This window comes from Sus scrofa, chromosome 1 (assembly GCF_000003025.6).
Source record: "Sus scrofa isolate TJ Tabasco breed Duroc chromosome 1, Sscrofa11.1, whole genome shotgun sequence".
NCBI classification, from domain to species: domain Eukaryota; kingdom Metazoa; phylum Chordata; class Mammalia; order Artiodactyla; family Suidae; genus Sus; species Sus scrofa.
This window is the reverse complement of record NC_010443.5, coordinates 182,150,306-182,173,351: the sequence shown is the minus strand read 5'-3', so window position 1 is coordinate 182,173,351 and position 23,046 is coordinate 182,150,306. Positions and strand designations below refer to the sequence as shown.

The 23,046-nt window shown below is 38.7% G+C and overlaps 1 protein-coding gene across 6 annotated transcripts in view; it reads left to right on the top strand.

Moving 5' to 3' along the window:
* The window catches only part of TXNDC16 (thioredoxin domain containing 16), a 99,446-nt gene that overhangs the window by 29,697 nt on the left and 46,703 nt on the right, over nt 1–23,046 (top strand). For all 6 annotated transcript variants that reach the window (XM_021102004.1, XM_021102000.1, XM_021101990.1 and 3 more), the window contains 3 exons: nt 4,253–4,374; nt 9,200–9,290; nt 11,549–11,699. In XM_021102004.1, the coding sequence (XP_020957663.1) occupies nt 4,253–4,374; nt 9,200–9,290; nt 11,549–11,699 (364 nt within the window). The remainder of the gene's footprint in view (nt 1–4,252; nt 4,375–9,199; nt 9,291–11,548; nt 11,700–23,046) is intronic.

Sequence of the window (23,046 nt, the reverse complement as noted above, 5' to 3'; positions counted from 1 at the left end):
AGTAGGTTTTGAGCTGTTGCTTATTCCTTTATCTCTATTAGAGCTGTTCCTTTGCAGTATTATCAGGTGGGTTCCTGTTTGATAGTGACATTGGAAAGTCATAATAAAAAATAAATTATCTTGGATTTGAGTTCCTCACAGCTCTATGTGTTAATTAGTAGTAAAGGTTATAGCCCCAAACTGTGCCCTTTTATTCAGTCCTACCAGTGCATAGCACTGTGTGTCACATACATTAGGTGTTCAAAAAGTATTGAATGAATTGGGAAGTTTAATTTGGTTGTTAAAAATTGGAGGAGCAGGGGGTTCCCGTCGTGGCGCAGTGGTTAACGAATCAGACTAAGAACCATGAGGTTTTGGGTTCTATCCCTGGCCTTACCCAGTGGGTTAAAGATCCGGTGTTGCCGTGACCTGTGGTGTGGGTTGAAGACGCGGCTTGGATCCCCCGATGCTGTGGCTCTGGCATAGGCTAGTGGCTACAGCTCGGATTAGATCCCTATCCTGGGGACCTCCATATGCCACGGGAGTGGCTCAAGAAAAGGCAAAAAGACAAAGAAAAAAAAAAAAATTGGAGGGCAGAAATCTTATGTTATAAGCCCATAAGATTCTGGTGATAAGAATTTTATAAATGGTAAGCTACTAGGAGGATATACAACAAGAAGACTAAGGCCGATGTTTTCTAATTTTGTTATTACTTGTACTTTCAATTCACAATTCAGAGATGGCTTCTATTTTTTTTCAAATTCTATATTAATTTGGAAAATGTTTAGTGAAGTATTTGGGATATGTCATTTTATGCATGGATCTGCCTAACATAATATGTAATTATCCCTTGGTATCTGAAATCTGTTGGTTTCAGCACCACCTCCCCCCGACTTCCTCAGCACCCACCTCCCCTGAGGATACCTGTATCTGCAGATGCCCAAGTCCCTTATATGAAATGTTGTAGTATTAGCATATAACCTATGCTCGTCCTCCTATATACTTTAAATCAACTCTAGATTACTTATAATACCTAATACAATGTAAATACTATGTAAATACAGTGTAGGTGCTGTGTAAATAGTTGTCAGCATATGACAAATTCAAGTTTTGCTTTTTTAGAACTTTCTGGAATTATTGTTTCCAAATACTTTCCATCCACAGTTGGCTGAATCTGCGAATGCAGAACCCTTGGTTACTGAGGATCAGCTGTAATTAATTTAGATAAAAGTAATTTGTCTCTGTTGTTCTCTCCCCCCCCCCCCCCGTTTTTTATCCTAGGGGTTTTGGTAAGGCAAAAGATCAGGTAAAATTTCCTTTTTATTGGGTTTTTTAGAATTTGAATAATGATAGACATGTAACATAAAATGGTCTTTTTTTTTTCCCTGAAAAAATGCTGAGCAATCTGCTGCTCTAAAAACAGGGTCAGGTAGACTCTTCAGTTCCCCCCCGCCTTTTTTTTTTCCTGACACCCATTCAGTTCTTAGCCATTTATCTTATCTACCCTAATGTGGTAGGAGGGTCTCAGGAAAAGTATGCCATGGAAAAGAAAGGCCTGTTTGGGAAAGGAAGAGCTCCTTGGTCAGAGCAGCATCAGGCTATTTTACTTCATCTTCAAAGCAGCAAAATCCCAAGACAGACTTTTCCTTTAACCTGTTTTTCCTCTTTGGAACTGGAGTGTTGAATGGATCCTAGAGAGCTTAGATGTCCCCCTCTTCTGGAAATTAACATTAAAAAATATATTAAAGCTAGGAAGCCATTGGGAACAATCACAGAGATCATTAGATTATAAATGTCATTACTTTTGGTTATTATTACCTCATGGATAATGACTTCTTAATGAGCTTTGGGACTTTAGGCAAGGTAACCTCTTTAAGCCCCATGACCTTATCTGTAAAGTGGAGTTCAGGATAGTACTCATCTCAGGTGGTTGCTATGCAAATAAAACAAGATTGAGTGCATTGCTGAGTGTTCCTAGTTACACCCCTGGATCTGGGTCTGACTAGCTTAAGCAGAAAAGGATTTAGATATAGGTAATAGGCAATCTCAGGCTCACTGGCAGGGTTGGAGAACTGGACACAGGTTTATATGGCTCTGAATTACATTCATAATCATGACACAGAGCTAGTCTTGTGGGGAGGGTACGGCCGCATTACTGCTGAGCAGGGGACGTCACAGCTTGCATTGCCTGCACTGGAGCTGTCATTAGCAGTGTGGTCATTCCTGCATTAGAAGCTGACTATTGCTGCTACTGCTTCTGGAAATAATTCTGCACTGTCCCTGATAATTTACATCACTAGCTCCCAATCTAGGATGTCAGACAAGTGAACTGGGTCATATAGCCATGCCTAGCAGCAGGGAGCCTGGAAGAGCAAATTTATGGTGTTATTAGCTTGTGTGAGGAGACTTGGGCTCTGCCTACCATGAAGACTTAGAAAACTGGGAATTTCCAAAGCAAAAGAAAGGAGTTCAAAGCCAGGCAGTCCCCAAACTGATAAATTGCTACTACTGATAAAGTACTTAGTATTGTGCCTGACAAGTGTGAAGTGTCCCCCCAAACACCAGCTTTTATGAATTTATAATTGCCAGTCTTTTTTGAGAAAAAAGGTTAGAGAGATCTCTAGCCTTGGCTTTGATTTTTGAAGCAAATGGTTTAGAGATGCTAGAGCAATCAAGGTAAATGGGTGGGTCTACTTCCCAAGCTAGGAATTTGCATGGCAGCCCAATTAAGTTCACTAGATGGTGCCTCCCAGTGGTTTTGAAGTAAACTTAAGGGTAATTCTGGGAGTTCTCTGTGGTTGGCTTGGTGGTTAAGGATTCGATGTTTTGGCAGTGACAGTAGCCCAAATTGCCACTGAGACTCTCTTGCCATTCATTAGTTGCCTTCCTTTTTACCTGGTTTACCATTTATGAGTGGTCAGTAATAACATAGTTGAGAAAGTTATGAGCAAAGTTACCTGGATTTGAATTTTAGCTGTGCCAGTGACTACTGGTATAACCTGTAGTGTTACTTAATCCCTCAGACTCTTTCCTCTGTGTGGGTATTTGTGTAATAATTTCCCAAGAATATTGTTGAGGGTTTAAATGAAAACACGTAGAAATATCTAGCAAACAGCGAATTCTGTTGCTCAGTAAATATTTTGTGTGTAAATAAGAGCCCTAGAAATTACAGGAGTCCAAGTTTTATATTTCTTTTAAAAAGTTGAAGGAATTTTTTTTTTTTTTTTTTTCTGGCTGTGCTTGCAGCATGTGGAAATTCCCAGGCCAGGGATCAAACCCATGCCACTGTAGTGACAATGCCCAATCCTTAACTGCTAGGCCATCAGGGAACTCCAAAAAGTTGACGAAATCTATAATTTTTAGATTTTTAAATATTTAAGGTGAATATTTAAGCCAGTGTCATTTAGGGAAGCCATCTCAGGGTGTCCCAGAGTTTCAATATTTTTATGTTAATTCAAAGATGTTTGTCTTTCACTTTCATTCTTTCATGACTGCGGTTTCTAGAGCCTACATGATGTGTTGTGTGTGTAGTGCCACAGCGGAGTGAATGAAGAGGCAGATGGGAGAATCCACTTGTCTTCTATTTAGTGCAATGTTAAAGAAACTTGCAAAAAAAAAAAAAAAACAGTGCCACTATTTTCATTAGAGTTTTCTTTTTTTTGAAAATTTATTTTTAAATTAAAAAAGTTATATTAATATACAATAGTTTTTTAAAAGAATTAATAATTTTTTTTTGGCTGCACCTGTGGAATATGAAAGTTCCCAAGCCAGGGGTTGACTCCAAGTCTCAGCTGCAACCTGTGCCACAGCTATGGCAACGCTGGCTTCTTAACCCACTGCGTCAGGCTGGGGATCAAACCTGCAGCTCAGCAGCAACTTGAGCAGCCTCAAGAACACCCTGCTGTGCTACAGCAAATACTCCTTTTTTTTTCCTTTTGGTAAATAGTTTAAATTGCCATTTTAATTTCTATTTTGGCAACTGTTGACAGATGTAACCTACATAAACAAAAGCTCTTTGAGGAGTTCAGTAATTTTTAAGGGTATAAAGAGACCATGAGACCAAAAAGTTTGAGAATTCCTGTATTAGTGGAAACACTGGATCCTTAACCCACTGAATGAGGCCAGGGATCAAACCCACATCCTCATGAATACTAGCTGTGTTCTGCTGAGCCATGATGGGAACTCCAGATTAAATTTCTTTTTGATTAGTTTAACTTAAAATATATATTAAATAAGTAAGTGTATGTCAGGTTTTTCTACCAATTTATTTCAGTGCTCTTCTTTTTAATGAAGTAAAATATATTACCACTCTGGGAGACCTTCAGAACATAGAAAATGCTCGGAAAGGAAGAACAAACATTGTGTTCTCATATGTCAGAGCCATTGGAACACCAGGTATTTCCTCACTTTTATTTCAGTCTTCACTGTACACTACTAACATACTGTATTTTGACCACAATGTTAATACTTTAAGATAAATTTAAAGCATCTTTTGCTATTGTGTTTTCTTTCTTCAAACATGCAGCATAATTTCGTGGTCAAATAAGAACTCTGAGGCCAAACTACCTAGGTTAGACTCCCAGTCCCACCAACTGCTTACAGTATGACCTTGGACAACTTATTTAGTATTTAATCTCTTTCCTGGTCACTAAGATAGTGAAGATAATTGTGCCTACCTCATAGTGGTGTTGTGAGGACCAAGTGAATTTGAATAATTAAAATGGTTCCTGGCATATAGAAGGTGCTCTGTGTCAGCTGTTACAATTTTTATTTCCTTATAGTCTTCATGGTACCTAATATAGTAGTTGATAGTATTTGATAAATATTGTTGACTGACTTGGCTTTCTGTTTTATTTTGATATTTGCTGTTTATGATATGTTTTTCTTGATTTTTTTTAAAAAATTTAATTTGACAGCATCATCTTGAGCATTAATATGTAATTTTGTCATAAAGATGTTTCATGAACAAATTATGGTTATGCTTCCAGGACTTTTTATTTGTTAATGGTTATAATTTGAACATGTTAGCATAAATGTTTAAATATTCAAATGTTTAAAACATTTTAAAAATTGTATATTCTTTATAAAATAAAATCATTTATTGGGAATTCCAGTTTTTATAAATGTAAAGCTTGATAGCTACATAGCATGCCACTGAACTTAATGCACTTGCAGAATAACATTCCACAATCAGCCTGTTTTTGTGTACTTTTCAGGGCCATTCAGGTTGTTGTATTTTGTCCATAGTTTGTAATTGTCAAGAGGCATGAGCTATATTGGGGCTTCCACTGTCAGCCAGAACTCCCTGTTTTATATTTGAAGATTAACCTAACTTCTGGGTTTGGAATAGACTGGAAAGAGCAATAGTAGAATAAGGGATAAAATCAGGGAGTTATGGTAATGGTGCATGCAGTAGATGATGGTGGGTGGCTTGGGCCAGTGTGTTGGTAATGGCGATGGCAGTAAATTTGAATTTTAGCAATAGTTTGAATGTAAGACTAACTGACATGTTGGATATAGAGTGAGAGAGAAATAGCAGAGACAAGGGTGGCTCTGGGGTTTTGGCCTGAGCTACTTGAAAAGTGAAATTGCTGATAAGTAAGGTGGGGAAGACTGGAAATAGACAGTTTGGAGTGGAAACTTTGACATCCTACTTGTGAAATACCTGTTAGACATCCAAGTAGAGATGTCAGCGTGGTAGTTGGTTATTTCTGGTCTGCATTTGATGGTGGCGATATAGATTAGGGATATAAATTTGTGACATAAAGTTGTGAGACCAGAGGAGATCATGAAGGAAGTGAGATTAGATGAGAAAAAGAGGACTGAACTCATTAGCTACTTGATCATTCATGGGTCAGTAGAGGAGGCAGAAGGAGTGGCCTGTAAGCAACGTGAAGTTAGGGTTTTAATGAAGAGATAGGAGCAATTGTGTCAAATGATGCTGAAAGGTTAATTAATCCTAATTAAGTGCTACCAGTTGGCCATTAATGTTTAAGCAGTATGGAAGTTATCCATGGTCTTGATGAGCAGTTTCTGGAGAGTGGTGGGGGTATATCCCCTGACAGGGGTATGGGTGAATAGGTAGGGAGCAACTGGAGGCTGTGGCTCTAGAGATTTATTTGAGAAGTTTTGCTGTTAAGGGAAGGAGAAAATGGAGTGGTGGCTGGAAGAGTATGTGAGGTCAGGTGAAGAATTTTTTGCTTTTTAGGGCTGCACCTGCAGCATATGGAAGTTCCCAGGCTAAGGGTCAAATTGGAGCTGCAGCTGCTGGCCTACACCACAGCCACAGCAACACCAGATCCTGAACCCACTGAGTGAGGCCAGGGATTGAACCCACATCCTCATGGATCATAACCTACTGAGCCATGAAGGGAACTCCCAGGTGAAGATTTTTTTTTTGTCTTTCCTAAGGTCGCACCCGCGGCACATGGAGGTTCCCAGGCTAGGGGTCCAGTCGGAGCTGTAGCCTCCAGCCTGTGCCAGAGCCACAGCAAAGTGGGATCTGAGTCGCATCTGCGACCTACACTACAGCTCACAGCAACACCAGATCCTTAACCCACTGAGCGAGGCCGGGGATTGAACCTGGAACCTCATGGTTCCTAGTCAGATTTGTTAACCACTGAGCCATGATGGAAACTCCCAGGTAAAGAATTTTTTAAGAGGCACATTTGTTTGTTGGTAAGAAAGATCCAGTAGAAAAAGGAAAATGCATCATAACGGAAAAAGAAGGGAGGATTTCTGGAGCAACATCTTTGCATAGACAAGAGAAGATGGAATCTAGTGAACAAGGGGAGCGAGGGGAGGTTCTTTGCTGGGGGCACTGATAATTCAACTCTGGTATTGGGAGGAAAGCCAGAGACTGTAGCTATCAGTTTAGTTAGGTGGGTGGATAGATATGTGCTGGGAACTTTTGCTTTTTTAATTGGTTCTGTTTTCTCAATGAGTTAGAAATGAAATCGTCAGATAGTTTGAGGAGAGAAGAGATGAAATAGTTGTTTTAGAAGACCTGGAAATAAAGAATGGTTGCTAGGCAGCAGTAATAGTTGATGTCAGTAATTTAAAGTGACACCATTAGCATGGTGATGCCAGTGAGTTTTTTTTTTTTTTTTCCCAGCTATATTCACTATTATAGGTTTAAGGACAGAATAGGCAGATTATTTAATTTAACCTAGATTGTGTTTTAACCAGACAGGCGGGGGAGTGATGATAAAGATTAACCATGGAATTTAAGATGAGGTATAAGGAGGGAAGAGAGGACCCAAGGTGAGTGTAGGGCAGTGAAAATGGTAGGACTGTACGTCCTGGAGGGTTAAGGTCATGGGCTATACAGAGTGGCCTGGGGATGGAAGGCTGTGTGTGTGTGTGTGTGTGTGTCTGTGTGTCTGTATGCTGAGGAGGGTTGCTAGACATTGAGACTTGGGAGGGATTTGCAGCGACTGGTGATAACAAGGCCTGGAATGAGATCATGGTAGTGAGTGGTTCAGGTGGGGCTGAAGAGAGATCACTGGAGCCTCTCTAGAAGACCTGGAACTAAAAGGCTAGGATTTGTAGGGATCATCTGTGGGGATGGTAAAATCACCAAGGATTGTGGCAGAAGTATCAGTGTGACAGTGTGACAGAAGCTAAATTTGTAATGGAAGGAGGGGGATTAACCTGGCTGGGTGGTAGATGTCTCCAAGGCTGAGTGGTGAGTTGAATAATTTGATGACATGGGATTCAAGTGGTAGCATATTAGGTCTTGGAGGGGAAAATTATGACCTGGAAATGGCAGAGAGAAGAAAGGGAAAAACAAATATGAAAAGGAAGGACTCTTCAAAGAGTACTTTGAGAAACTTTCCCAGAACTGAAAGATTTGAGCTTCCAAAGTGAAAAGACCTGCAGAATCCCAGCAGAATGGATGAATTACAGCCACACCAGAGCATCTCATTTTGGAATTTCAAAACATTGGGAACAAAGGCTGTTCTAAACTCTTCCAGGAGGGAAAAAATACTGCAATGGAAGGATTAGGAATTGGAATGGCATTGAACTTCTCAATTGCAGCCCTGGAAACTGAAGAAAATGCTTTCAGAATTTTCTGGGAAAATGACTTGAACCTAGAATTCTGTATGCAGACAACTACAGTTAGGGAAGTAGAAATAAAGACACTTAGAGAAGTATACAGTTTCAAAAAATGTGAATTCCATATGTCCTCTCCTAGGAAGGTGCTTGAAAATGGGAATAAGAGAACAAATGAATCAAACAGATGTGGGTAACAGGCCAAAGTACTCAACACAAGAGCGAGAATAAGAGAATGCCCAGAATAATGATGAAATGGGTTCCCAGGATGAAAGCTGTGCAGGAGGGCAAGTAGCAGAGTCCACGCTGGAGCAAATCAGAAGGCTCTGCTGAAATGTCTGCTATAAGAGGGAATTGATAGTGTGCCTGGTGTATTTGAAGTATTGAGAGGGTTAGACAGTTGTGGAAGAATTTAGGAATAAATTAGCAGCAAAGCTAAGCAAAAATTTTAAAACAGTGAAAAAAACTTTCAAAAGGAAATAGTGAGTCCTAACAATGTAAATACTGACTATTGATCTAATAAAATTTAGGACTGTATTGGGAAAGTCAAGGGGATAAAGTCATGTACATTTCTGGAGCAGGGTTTCAGAAAGGGGAGCTAGTTTATCATCTTCCAGAGTGGGAAGTCAGTAGATAATACTAACACCAAAAAAAAAAAAAAATCAGGAATTAAGAGTAGGAGGATGTCATTTAGAGACTTGGAGGTAAATACAGATGAGTTGAAAGGAGTTGTCCCTTGGGAATTGAAAATGAGGTCAGGGGTAGGTGAACTGTTGACTTTCTTCAAACACCTTGTAGAACTGTCTCTTTAAACTGTGTATAAGAATACATTTGAATAAAAAATTTAAGCCCAAATAGTATACAGACATATTTACAAATGTAATGTATGAAAGTCGTGTGGTGAATTCATATTTTCTTCCCTATGACTTCACAGATTTGTCATATATTCCCAAATATAACTCATTTTCAACTCCGTCTTCGCTCTCCTCTTTCTTGGAATAGAGTGGACTTTTCCTAACTTCTTAAACTGCCTGCATTTTCCCAACTGGGCTCCCTGCAAAAGATTTTTCTTTCAACACAATAGAGTCTATAAGGATGTAGGTCAGTATTCAGAATAGAGTCATACAAACTAACTCCTCTCCCCCAACTCCCTTCTCTTCTTCAGAGCACAGAGCAGTCATGGAAGCTGCTTTTGTGTATGGGACCACGTACCAATTTGTCTTAACCACAGAAATTTCCCTTTTGGAAAGTATTGGGTATGTATAAGAAGTGTAAGGTAACAATTTTAAGTTCACTTGTTTCACATTACTTATTCATTATTTCCCTCATACTCTCACAGCAGGGGCTTATCTGAGAGGAATCAGAAGCAGCTGTGAATATATAAATGAAACCCTAAATCCTCTTCATTACTATCATCTGCTGTACAAATAGGAACTTAAATATACAGAAGTGATGTTAAAGGAAGGTGAAGGAAGACAATCTGGATAAGCCACAAGATGTGATCCCTTGAGTGGCCAGGTGTATTTTAGGAATAGATCTGCCATAGTGATTGGATAGGTGATAAAATAATAACTTTCATAACTAGCCCAAGAGATTCTTTCTGAGAGTTCTCTAAGTTATGATACCAGAAAAATCCTCAATATATTTGAGAACAGTTTTTGTTTTTTTTGTTTTTCTTTTTAGGGCCGCACCCACAGCATATGGAGGTTCCCAGGCTAGGGGTAGAATTGGAGCTATAGCTGCTGGCCTTACACCACAGCCACAGCAACGCGGGATCTGAGCCGCGTCTAAGACCTACACCACAGCTCACGGCAATACCAGATCCTTAACCTGCTGAGTGGGGCCAGGGATCAAACCCACAACCTCATGGTTCCTAGTTGGATTTGTTTCTGCTGCGCCACGACAGGAACTCCTCAGAACAGTTTTGAACATGTTTAATTTTCTTGTCTAGTTTCTAGCTTGTAATTTTAGGCAGAGGCGTTCTTTTGACTGGTTGGGCAACTGAGGCTTAAAGTTTTTCTTCCCCTTAGTACAGAGGGACACAAGGAATGATACATGATCAAGTCTCAGCTGGTTCCTCTTGCTGTCCAACACTCTCCTTTCAGCAATATGTGACTATTTATACGGTTCCCCTCAAAAAGTTCTGTACTTTGTTTGGGTCTTGGCTATATAGGTCCTCTTGTTTGAAATATCCATTTGTCTTCTCTTTTTGAAGAAGTCATTCTCTTTTACTGCTTTTAATCTCTATGAGATGATCTCCCTTTCCCTTTCCTTCCTTCTCCTCCCCACCTTGAGGCAGAATGAAATATTTCTTTGTTTCTCAGAGCACTTTGTATATTATTGCACTTACAAACTACATTTTAATTTTTTACTAAATACTTGTCCTTTTTACTAAATGCCTCAGCCCTTCAAGAACTTGAGTTATCTTATTTATCTTAGTCTTTTATATTTAGCACAGGACCTAACATAGGAGGCATTAAATAATCTTTTTTTTTTTTTTTTTTTTTTTTTTGCTTTTTAGGGCTGTACCCTCAGCATATGGAAGTTCCTAGGCTAGAGGTCGAGTCAGAGCTGCAGCTGCCAGCCTACACTCCAGCCATAGCAATACCAGATGTGAGCCACATATGTGACCAATACCATAGCCCATGGCAACGCTGGATCCTTAACCAGCTGAGGGAGGCCAGGGATCAAACACGCATCCTCATGGGTAGAAGTCGGGTTCATTACTGCTGAGCCACAAATGAGTGATCATTAATCATTGAATCTGTTAGAAATTAACTTGTAATTATGTTTGAAATCAATGAATCTTGGAGCTCAGTTTAAGCATGTATCAAGAATTAAAATAACATTGTAAAAATAAGAATTTGGAGTATTTTTGCCAAACTTTACTAATGCCATATGGAGATTTATAAAATGCTATTTTAATTTTGGCAAACCATTCTCACTCACTATAAGTTTATCTTTTAATTCTCATATGGAAGGGAATGCCAAAACTAAAATTATAAGCCATATTTGCTGAGTTTTGTAATATTTCAGATACAAACTCACAAACTCCCACAAAGTGTCACATGGTTTCTATCTTAAGGCATGTTTTGGCTGAAGTTTATTCAAAACAGATTTGGGTTTAAATTAAACCTAGAAAATTTGTGTTACAAAGCTTTATTTTAGCATAGCTGTAGAAAAGCAACTATAATTTTAAAATAATCTCATTGTTCTCAAGGTTACAGTCTTTTATCTAAAAAAAAAGTGTAGACCTGTCTCTAACCTAATTTAGAAGCTACCTTATGAAAGAGTTTAGCAAAAAAAAAAAAACTTGCTTATACAATTCAAAAATTTCTTATATCCTTTTTTTTGCTATGTCCATTTTATTTTGTTATACTGTTTTAGGCTTTTACCAAAAGAATGATTCAAAAGCATGAGACTTAGGGCAAAGAGATTTGTTATGTCTTTCTGCATGATAGAAGGATCACATATTGAACTTCAAGTGGGTCTGTCCCTGATTTTTGATTTGCAGCACTGAAGATATAGAATATGCACATCTCTACTTTTTTCATTGTAAACCAGTCTTGGACTTGACTCAGCAATGTAAGAGAACACTAATGGAACAGTCATTGACTACACTGAACATCCATCAATTTATTAAAACAATGGAAGCACCTCTGCTGGTATGTGTTTTATTTAAATATATTAAATGATTCATATACAGTATTTATTGTTTTGATTCCTAGATATGTATTTTACTTAGGTGAGTTCTATCTTTTTTCCTTGAACATATTTATTTCATTTAGGCAGACTGAGGAGTAGTATTTTCTTAAAGGTGGAATAGTAAATAGACTATATGTTCATAATTTATTTTATGAAAGTATAGTTGATTTATAATGTATTAGTTTCTAGTGTACAGCAGAGTGGTTCAGTTATATGTGTGTGTGTGTGTATATATATAATTTTTCATATTCCTTTCCATTATAGTTTATTATGGGATATAGAATATAGTTCCCTGTGCTATACAGTAGGACTTTGTTATTTATCCATTCTTTATAAAATAGTATACATCTGCTGATCCCAAACTCCCAATCCATCTCTCCCCCTGCCACCCCTTGGCAAGCACAAGTGTGTTCTCTCTGTGTGTTTCTAAAAAGTTTTGTAGATAAGTTCATGTGTGCATGTTTTAGATTCCACATATTAGTGATATATGGTATTTCTCTTTCTGATGTACTTTATACTTAGCATGAGAATCTCTAGTTGCTTACATGTCACCGCAAATGGCATTATTTCATTCTTTCTTAGTAGGCTGAGTGGTATTCCATTGTGTACATGTGCCACATCTTCTTTATCCATTCCTCTGTTGATGAACATTTGGGTTTTTTTCAATGTCTTGGCTATTGTGAATAGTGCTACTGTGAACACAGGGGTGAATGTATCTTCTTGAATTATAGTTTTGTCTGGATATATACCTAGGAGTGGAATTACTGGGTCATATGGTAGTTCCATATTTAGTTTTCTGAGGAACTTACATATTGTTTTCCATAGTGGCTGTAGCAACTTACATTCTCAGCAACAGTGTAGGAGGGTTCCCTTTTCTCCACACACTCTCACGCATTTATTATTTATAGATGTTTTAATGATGGCCATAACAGGTGTGAGGTGGTACCTCACTGGAGTTTTGATTTGCATTTCTCTAATAATTAGTGATGTTGAGCATCTTTTCATGTGACTGCTGCCCATCTGTATTTCTTCTTTGGAGAAATGTCTATTTAGGTGTTCTGCCCATTCTTTGGGTTTCTTTTTGTTGTTGTTGTTGCTATTATTGAGTTGTATGAGCTATATGTATACAAAAATGATATTTTAAGGCCTTGGAGTATTATTTCGAAACCCAAATATAGCGTTGTGTAATTATAATGGTACTTATAATTAGCTGTGGAAATATTCTGTGGTAGAATTTAAAATAAACTGTGACCCTTGTAAGATCACAAAGATGACATCATAGGTTAAGAAAAGACCTCTTTTGTGAATGTTTTGATCCTTGTTTTTAAAGTTCATAAATGTGGGCACCTATAGTGTTAGTCTGAAGGAATTTTACAGAGTTAGTAGGTGATCTGCAAACTTTTCTCTCCTAAGGTTTGAAGGGTTGTCCTGAACACATGCCATTGAGTATGCTCTCTTACTTAGAAATAAACTGTTAGATGCACACCGGTCATCTCTGCATCCATGCAGTATATAGATAGATGGATGAATGGATAAATGGCCGTATATTGCATGAGCTACTTTATAGTAAGAAGCATTATATTTAATCTTACTTGAGTTTAATAAAATAAAAACTGATGCGGAACTAGAGGAATTATGGAACTTTTGAGAAATTGTTTCTTCATCATAAGAGAGATCTTTCAGAAATATTATCTAAAGTGTAGAAATGATTGTGAAAAACATGAGGAAATGAAAATTGTTATTTAAAAAAAACTGCATGTTTCTGGAGCTCTTGTTGTGGCTCAGGAGGTTAAGACCCTGACTGGTATCCATGAGAATGCAGATTCGATCCCTGGCCTCAGTCAGTGGATTAAGGATCTGGCATTGCTGTAAGCTCTGGTGTAGGTTGCACAGGTGGCTTGGATTCCGAGTTGCTGTGGTGTAGGCTGGCAGCTGTAGCTCTGATTTGACTCCTAGCTCAGGAACTTCCATATGCCACAGGTAAGGCCCTAAAAAGAAGAAGAAAAAAAACCACAACCCCCCCCCCAAACAACCCCCTACGTGTTTCTGTCTTAGATGATACTGGTTTAGTCCTTGCTGTGAAAGATGAGAAAATTAATTTCACACATTTATTTCCATCTCAGCCCCTCTTACCTTCCTGATTTTAGTTTTGTATAATTTTACATTGTTAAGGCTATGATGTTTATATTGTGTTCTAAAACCAAAATTCTCACTTTTTTTGTTTGTTTTTGTTTCTTTTTTTAAAAATTTATTTCCCCAATAGATTATTTTTTTTCCTTACTGTACAGCATGGTACTCAGCCATAAAAAATAACAAAATAATGCCATTTGCAGCAACATGGATGCAACTAGAGACTGTCATTCTGGGTGAAGTAAGTCAGAAAGAGAAAGACAAATACCATATGATTTCACTTATATCTGGAATCTAATATACAGCACAAATGAACCTTTCCACAGAAAAGAAAATCATGGACTTGCAAAACTCCCACTTTAAAAAAAAAAGCCTTGCTTCCACATTTAAATAGATTCATAGCTCATCAGTCTTAGTTTTACTGGCTTCATTCCTGAGTTCTTTATTTTGATTGGTTTTGTTTGGTTGGATTTTGGCTTCAAACAACCTGGAAAAAAAAGCAGCCTATTGGTCTTTTTTCCTTTCCTTTCACGTTGTGGGGGTGCATTTATCTTATTTCCATTGGGAAGAATACCCTCTGAATTTTTTGATCTTCCATTTCACCACAGAGCCCCAAGGAAGATATCAGTTCATTATATACTGCTTCATCATTTCTCTCCGTATTCATTTCCTTTTCTTCCTATATTGAGATATTATCAGGAATGCTCAGGATTTTGTCTACTCTCCAGTACAGTTTTTTTGTTTGTTTGTTTGTTTGTTTTTTCGTTGTTTGCTCTTTTAGGGCTGCACCAGAGGCATATGGAAGTTCCCAGGCTAGAGAATAAATCAGAGCTACAGCTGCTGGCCTACACCACAGCCACAGCAACACAGGATCCGAACCGTGTCTGCAACCTATACCACAGCTTATGGCAATGCCAGATCCCCAACCCACTGAGCAAGGCCAAGGATGGAACCCGCATCCTCATAGATACTAGTCAGATTTGTTTCTACTGTACCACCTAGGAATTCCTCACCAGTACTGGAGGCAGGACTAGGACTCATCCTATGTGTTACTACAACTCTGAGGCTACAACATTCTGGCTTAAATATTGTACCTCTTGTTTCTGCTCATGAATTTTCTTTTGCTGTGTTTTAAAACTGTTTTGTTTTTGTTTTTTCAGATAGATAATGAGGGAGATTCTCTGATCTCATATCACTCTACTAAACTTACCGAGAATTATGTATTATTAGTTTTGAAAATAAAGCTTTGGAGATTTCATAATGACTTGGTATTCACTTAAGTATGGCTTCACTTGAAGCCACAACGTGGCAAAAAGTCAAGGGCACCGTTTTTCATTGTTGTTGTTCTTTTTAGGGCCGCACCCACGGCATGTGGAAGTTCCCAGGCTAGGGGTCAAATCGGAGCTGCAGCCACCGGCCTACGCCACAGCCACAGCCACATGGGATCTGAGCTGCGTCTGTGACTTACATCACAGCTCATGTCCATGCAAGATCCTTAACCCACTGAGTGGGGCTGGGGATCGAATCTACATCTTCACGGATAGTAGTCTGGTTTATTTCCGCTGAGCCACAATGGGAACTCCTTAAGGGCACCCTTTATATTGTATTCTCTGTGAATGGTAGCCCCTGAAACAGACATTTTATAAACAGCAATGTGACTTGCTTCCTGAAATTGTGCAATGTAAGCAACCCTGCTGTAAGCCACTGTTCACTAGAAGGGATTATTAATTTGACATTCAAAGTCCCTTCTGAAGTGGGGTTCCTTTCAACACTCACAAAATGATGCATAGTGTATCATTGCTTTAGCACCTCATTTGTTTGAACTCTTTTTTCCTAACTAACTAGGGAAGGGGATGTAGGATTCAGGCAGAGGTTCCAAAAGCTTGGGTAAACAAAGGGATGGGTAGGAATGGCTGGTAGCGTGGAGCCAAGAAAGAGCTGAAAGGGAAGACTGAAGATCAGTGATGGATTGGAGACCCATGCTGAGGTTCTAAACCTTGGTGTCAACCTTGAAAGGCTTGAAAGTCAAGAAGCACAGATAGATGGACTTTTATACATCTTTTATATATCAGAACTGAGCAAACGAGAGTACAGTGCAGAAAAGGACAGAGAGCCTGGAAAGATTTCTTGAGATTCTTGGTGGATTGGCTAAGGTTTGCCCTTGTGGAGTGGGAAGGGTTCTGAGCTAGTTTGGCCACTTTAATGTTTTGGTCCTTTAAATAATTTGGCTATATCAGTATTTGAGGTTGTTTTTGTTGTCACAGAATATACTGGAGGGTAAAAAACAAAATGAGACTGAGCACTTTTATAGGAAACACCTCTTAGACCAAGATTTGATGTAAATGGGTTATGCCTTTTGATGGTATAGTTAAACTAGAAGAGGATAATGACATACTGAAAGTTAGTACCTAAATTTAATTACTTACAAGTTCTTACCTACAAGACTTTGTAGTCGTTTACTTTGAATCAGTGTTTCTTACTATATTCTTATTTTCTCATAGCCCATTGATGGTTATTTCCCCCCTGTCATCACTGTTTCCATTCTTCCTTTGTTGTCAATCTATATACAAGCCTTCGAAGTTCAATAATGGTTGGGTTTTGTATGGTTAGTAAGATGCTTTGTAAACTAGCCAAGGCTCCTGGGTCCAGAATCTAAAATAATTTCATGTGTTTACATTATTTATAAACATTAATAAAAATAGAAACAGGAATTCAGACTTGTTGGTAAGTTTTGGCTGCATGATAATTGCAATTACATGCATTATTTCACTTCCAAGCATATGAAAATAGATGCAGGTTGGGGGTTTGTGTGTGTGTTTGTGTGGGTGTTAAGTAGATAGGGTACTTGAACATTTAATTACTGTAAATATATAACACAACTGCATCTTGTAATCATGACTCAGGAATGTCATTTTAACCCAAAAAACTGGAAATAAATCTTAAACTCAGAAATTTTAAGTAATTTCAATCTTAAATTGATTAAATGAGATTTGGTCAGTCATGGAGTTACTGTAGATGCATTCCGAAGGTTCCCAGCAATGAAGACAGATGGGAAAATGGTTCAGTTATTGTCCCATTGGCTAATACCGAAGATGTTTTGGAATGCTTATGATTTTCTCTATGATAGTTTATTCTGATAGAAACTTTTTATCTGAATACTAGGAAGAATCTTCAAGTACAGATAACTGATAAAGTATTTAAAATGGTTAAAATTATTATATAGTCATTTTTCTGTAAACTTTATTTTCTTTGTGCATTTGAGATAGCTCTCTGTCTCAGACTGATCCAGGACACTTGAATTAAATTAAGCTTACTCTTTTATTTTTAATTTTTATTTTATTTTTTTGTTTTTTTTAGGGCCACACATGTGGCATATGCAGGTTCCCAGGCTAGGGGTTGAACCAGAGCTGTAGCCCCTGACCTATGCCACAGTCACAGCATTTGGGATCTGAGCCATGTCTGCAACCTACACCACAACTCATGGCAATGCCAGATCCTTAACCCACGGAGGCCTGTGCTCTCATGGATACTAGTCAGATTCTTCGTTTCTGCTAAGCCGCAGCAGAAACTTCAAGCTTACTCTTTTATATTGGTAATTAGAAAGATGCTATTATGATTTATTCTTTTAGCTTTTATTATTCTTTGAGGGCTCATGTGGCAGTGTACAATAATATATAGCAAGGTGTTGGCTCCTGATATTGTTGTCTGAATCTTTTTTTTTAATGTGGCAAAAAATGCATAGCATAAACTTATCCTTTTCACAATTTTAAGTATATAAAACAATATTGTTAACTGTATGCACATTGTTGTTCAACAGATCTTTAGAACTTTTCTGTGTGAGGACATTTTTGATTACTGATTCAATCTCCTTACTAGTTATCTGTTCAGATTTTCTGTTCTTCTTGATTCAGTCTTGGTAGGTGTATGTTTATGGGAATTTATCCATTTCTTCTAGTTTATCTAACTTGTTGGTGTATAATGGTTCATGGCCGTATCTTATAATCCTTTTTTTTCTTATAAGTTTTTTTGAAAATTTCTAAGTAATTTAATAGAAATACACAAATTTGAGAAAAAATTTGGTAATTTCACTCCTATTATGAATGCTTCTGTCATTTATGTATATTTTATACTAATTATATAAAATATATCTAAATATTTTTATAGATATATACAATTATTAGTAATATTAATGGTACTATTAGCAGTTTTTTGGTACTACTCTATTACTTTTTCTGCCTATCAGAGATATTTATGATTCTGTCTTTTGTCTGATAAAATGGATTATAACTTTACAATTAAGGAACCACAGGTTTTTAAAAGAATTATATCAGCTTGTATGGAAAGGGACAGAAACAAGCACAAAATGAAAAGGGGTCTTTGGACCCCTATATTCTATGGATAAGAAATGGCTGAGAAATCTACTCAGCTACAAACACAGGCTCCTCTTTTTCATAAATAAGAAAGGCTGAGTTGGCAGGCAGACCAGGATCCTGAGAGAACAACCCTTAGGGAGTAGGACTGGGCCCTAATCAAGAAACTGGCAACATATGCCTGGGTAGGTTTCAGAATCCTTGTGTGCGGGTGACTATTGTGTGCTTTCACTTTCTCCCCTTTCTTTTTTCTTTTCTTTTTACATTTGTAGATGTACAATGATCATCACAACCCAGTTTTATAGCATTTCTATCCCAAACCCCCAGTGCATCCCCTCACCCCCCAACCTGTCTCATTTGGAAACCACAAGTTTTTCAAAGTCTGTGAGTCAGTAACTGTTCTGCAAAGAAGTTCATAGTGTCCTTTTTTTCGATTCCACATGTAAGTGATAGCATTTGATGTTGGTGTCTCATTGTCTGTCTGACTTCACTTAGCAAGATAATTCTAGGTCCATCCATGTTGCTGCAAATGCTGTTATTTCTTTCATTTTAATGGCAGAGTAATACTCCATTGTGTATATGTACCACATCTTCTTTTCCACTCCTCTGTCGATGGACATTTAGGTAGTTTCCATGTCTTGGCTATTGTGTATAGTGCTGCAGTGACCATTGGAGTACATATGTCTTCTTGAGTCTTGGTTTTCTCTGGATTGATGCCCAGAAGTGGGATTGCTGGGTCAAATGGTAATTCTATTTTTAGTTTCCTGACTTTCTCCTCTTTCTAATAGGAGTGTATATAATGGTTATCTTAGGCCTGTTCCATCACTGTCTGTTGAGAATGTAACTGGAGACAAATAATTTATTAAGTTTTTCAAATTAAGAGGAACAGTTCCCAAGGAGCTGTATGCAAGAGACCACATTAAAGGTACCTCTTCTATACCTGACCTGAACGTAGATGATGCAATCTTACGAGTTTGCATTGATCTCAAAGTCTGATGGGGTGAGCCTTGGGAATCTTGGAAGAGAAGCGTGATTTCCTTGTGATAGGGGTGGCAGTTGTAGCCAGAGAACAGACCACTGACTACAACAGTGCACATCTGTCTCACTTGCAGAACAGTCACTCCTTTCTCTGAGCCCTGTTCCCATGCCTTATCCCGTCAGACTTTTAATTACATTTTCCAAAGGTGGCATTAAGAACTCTCCATTCCCTAAAATCTTATCATGTGCCCTTATCACCAGCCTATCCAGTGGTGCAGTCTTTGTCCTCTCTCCTTGAACATGATTGGCCTCTTGAGATTACCATGACCGGTAAAATAAGGCCAAAATGATGATATGTGACATCTGAGGCTATGTGTCACAAAATGCCATGGGTTTCTACCTTGCTGTCTTTGATTGCTCCTTCCTGAAACCCAGCTTACTTTGCTGTGAAATTAAGCCTGAGGAGAAGTCATGTGAAGAGGAATTGAAGCTGACAGTTCTGGCTGAGCTCATGAGTTGGCAACAGCTTGCTAGACAATGAATGAGCCATCTTTAAAGTGGAACCTTCACCCTTCAGTTGAAATGCCCCATTAATGCAGTGTGGACCAGAGATGAGCTTGGGGACATATGAACAAAATAAATGATTGCTTTTAAGCCATCAGGTTTTGGAGTGCTTTTCTACATACATGGTGATAGATGCTTGGAGCACACGCTCATCTGTTTCTGTGGCATTAACAACACTACTTCTCAAATCTGAATTTTCAGGTCAGATATTTCCTGTCCCATATATCTGACTACTAATTAGATATATCTGTTTTAAGCTCGATATGTCTGACATTAATGTGTTGTCCGTTACCATCTGCTCTTTCTCTGTTATCTTGGTTAATTTACTATCCATTCATTCATGGCGGAAACCCGGAAAATCATTCCCATTTCCTCCACCTCCTTGCATCTAATTTTATTTTAATGCCATTCTTTTTTTTGCTCTTTCATGATTTTTATTTTTTTCCATTATAGTGGTTCCTACATCTAATTTTATTTATTTATTTATTTATTTAAATGAGAGTTGCAACATTTATTTCAGGTTCTCTCTTGTTTTTTCTTTTTTGTATTTTTTTTCTTTTTTGCCACACAGGCAGTATATGGGAATTCCTGGGCCAGGGATTGAATGTTCGCCACACAGCAGCAACCAGAGCCACAGCGGTGAGAATGCAGGAGCCTCAACCCACTAGGTCATCAGAGAACTCCCCCTACATCTAATTTTAGATCTTAAATATCTTTTGAATTCTTCATTCCAAGAGCCAGTGCTTTAGTCCAGGTTTTCTCCATCTCTCACATACTGTTTTAGTAATAGCAACTGATCTGGTCTGTATTCTGATATTTCAATCCCTTTAAGTCCATAATCCCCATTGCTTGTAGAGTGATATTTTAAAAACACACATATGGAGTTCCTGTCGTGGTTCAGTAGAAGCGATTCTGACTAGTATCCATGAGGATGCAGGTTCAATCCCTGGCCTCACTCAGTGGGTTTAGGGTCTGGGTATTGCCATGAACTGTGGTGTAGATTATAGATGCGGCTCGGGTCTGGTGTTGCTGTGGCTGTGGTGTAGGCCAGTAGCTACAGCTCCAATTCTACCCCTAGCGTGGGAACCTCAATATGCTGCGGGTACAGCCCTAAAAAGACAAATAAATAAATAAATAAACTAAAAAATAAAAACACACATACGATCTTGTTAAAATAATTTTTGCAATTCCTAAATGTTTTCAATTTTAGTTACAGAGTAAAGTCCAACTTTATTAGGATGATATACATGGTTTTTAATTCTTTGGCCCTTTGCTAGATTTCCAGCCTCGCTGCCTGTTCCTCCTCTTTCACTTTTTAATACTGAATTATTTAGAGTTCTCCAAATACACAAAGAAGAAACCAGACTTTTCTACTCCTTCAGGCTGGTCCACCTGTTCATATTTTCACAGAGTCAGTTCTGTTTTGTTGTAGGATCGAGGTTCCCACCTCCTGCTGGCTATTGGCTGGTGTAGCTCTTAAGCTCCCACAGGCTGTTCTCAGATGCTGGCCACATGGCCCTCTCAAAAAATGGCAATTTTCTCCTTCAAAGCCAGCAGACAGTCTGGCTTCATTGTGCTGATAGTCTTAGGTAATGTAACCCAGTCAAAGGAATGATTGTACCATGTGTACCATCCACACTCAAGGATTTAGGATTATACAAGATTTGTGCACCAGAAATCTTGGGGACCATCTTAGAATTCTGCCTATCATAGGTAAATATAGATTTCTCTCTGGAAACTTTAAAGACTAAAAAAAAATATCCTTAATAATTGGAACTTTTGCAAGGATGCATCTTCCTATGGATCTGCTTTAATCCATTATTGGTTACTCATTGGGCTCTTTCAGTCTGGCGGCTCATGTTCCTTCAGCTGTTGGAAACTCTTGTGTTTATTTCAGTGATGATTGTTGGACCTCTTGAACTAGTCTCAATTTTATTGTCTTTTCTGTTTTCCATCTATCTTCTTCTGTACTTTCTGGCAGATTTATTCAGTGTTTCTGTTTGTTTTGTTTGGTTTGGTTGTGGCATGCAGCAACTTGATGTGGGATCTCAATTTGCAGGCCAGGGTTTGAACTCGGGCTGTGGCAGTGAAAGTACCGAATCCTAGCCACTAGACCACCAGGGAACTCCCTATTCATCTTTATTTTTCATTTCTTTATGGAAGCAGTATCTTCCCATCTCCTGGGGTTATTAGTGGTTGTTTTTTTGAGCCTTTCTTCTTCCTAAATAGTCTGCATTTCCTTCACGTTACTTGTTTTTCTGTTTATGTTAGAGGCTTTCCCTCAGATGCTCATTACTCCTTATTTGTGATTTAGAATATGAAGCTGAGAAAGCTGGTTGGAAATTCTGAGATTGTGGATAAGACTGTAAACTTTGAGCTCCAGGAGTTCCGTTGTAGCTCAGTGGTTAATGAATCCGACTAGGAACCATGAGGTTGTGGGTTCGATCCTTGGCCTTGCTCAGTGGGTTAAGGATCCAGTGTTGCCGTGAGCTGTGGTGTAGGTCTTATTTTTTATTTTTTGTCTTTTTTGCCATTTCTTGGGCTGCTCCCGTGGCATATGGAGGTTCCCAGGCTAGAGGTCGTATCGGAGCTGTAGCCAACGGCCTATACCACAGCCACAGCAACGTGGGATCCGAGCCGCGTCTGCAACCTACACCACAGCTCACAGCAATGCCGGATCCTCAACCCACTGAGCAAGGCCAGGGAATGAACCCGCAACCTCATGGTTCCTAGTTGGATTCGTTAACCACTGAGCCACGATGGGAACTCCTGGTGTAGGTCTTAGACGCGGCTCGGATCCCGCGTTGCTGTGGCTCTGGCGTAGGCCAGAGGCCACAGCTCCGATTAGACCCCTCGCCTGGGAACCTCCGCATGCCGTGGGTGCGGCCCTAGAAAAGGCAAAAAAGGCAAAAAAAAAAAAAAAAAAAAAAAAAAAAGACAAAAATAAAATAAAATAAACTTTGAGCTCTGGAGGGTGATTGGATCTGGGCTGCTTTCTAGTGAACTTCAGTGTTAGTATCTTTAGGCTTTTCCTTGTGATTAGCCAAGATCCCCAGAAAAGAATTTTCCAGTTTTCCACTGGCTGCTTACATTCTGGGAACTGAGTGGGGAGGGGCTGGAAGGAGTCTCAGCATTTGGTTACTTAATCCCCCTGCCTTGGGCCTGATGTTCACACTCTCAGCTGTCCCTGAAGTCCCCCAGATTTCTTATGGTATGAGAGAAGGGCAGGTGCCTAAACTCATGGAGTTGGAAAGGGGAATCTAGG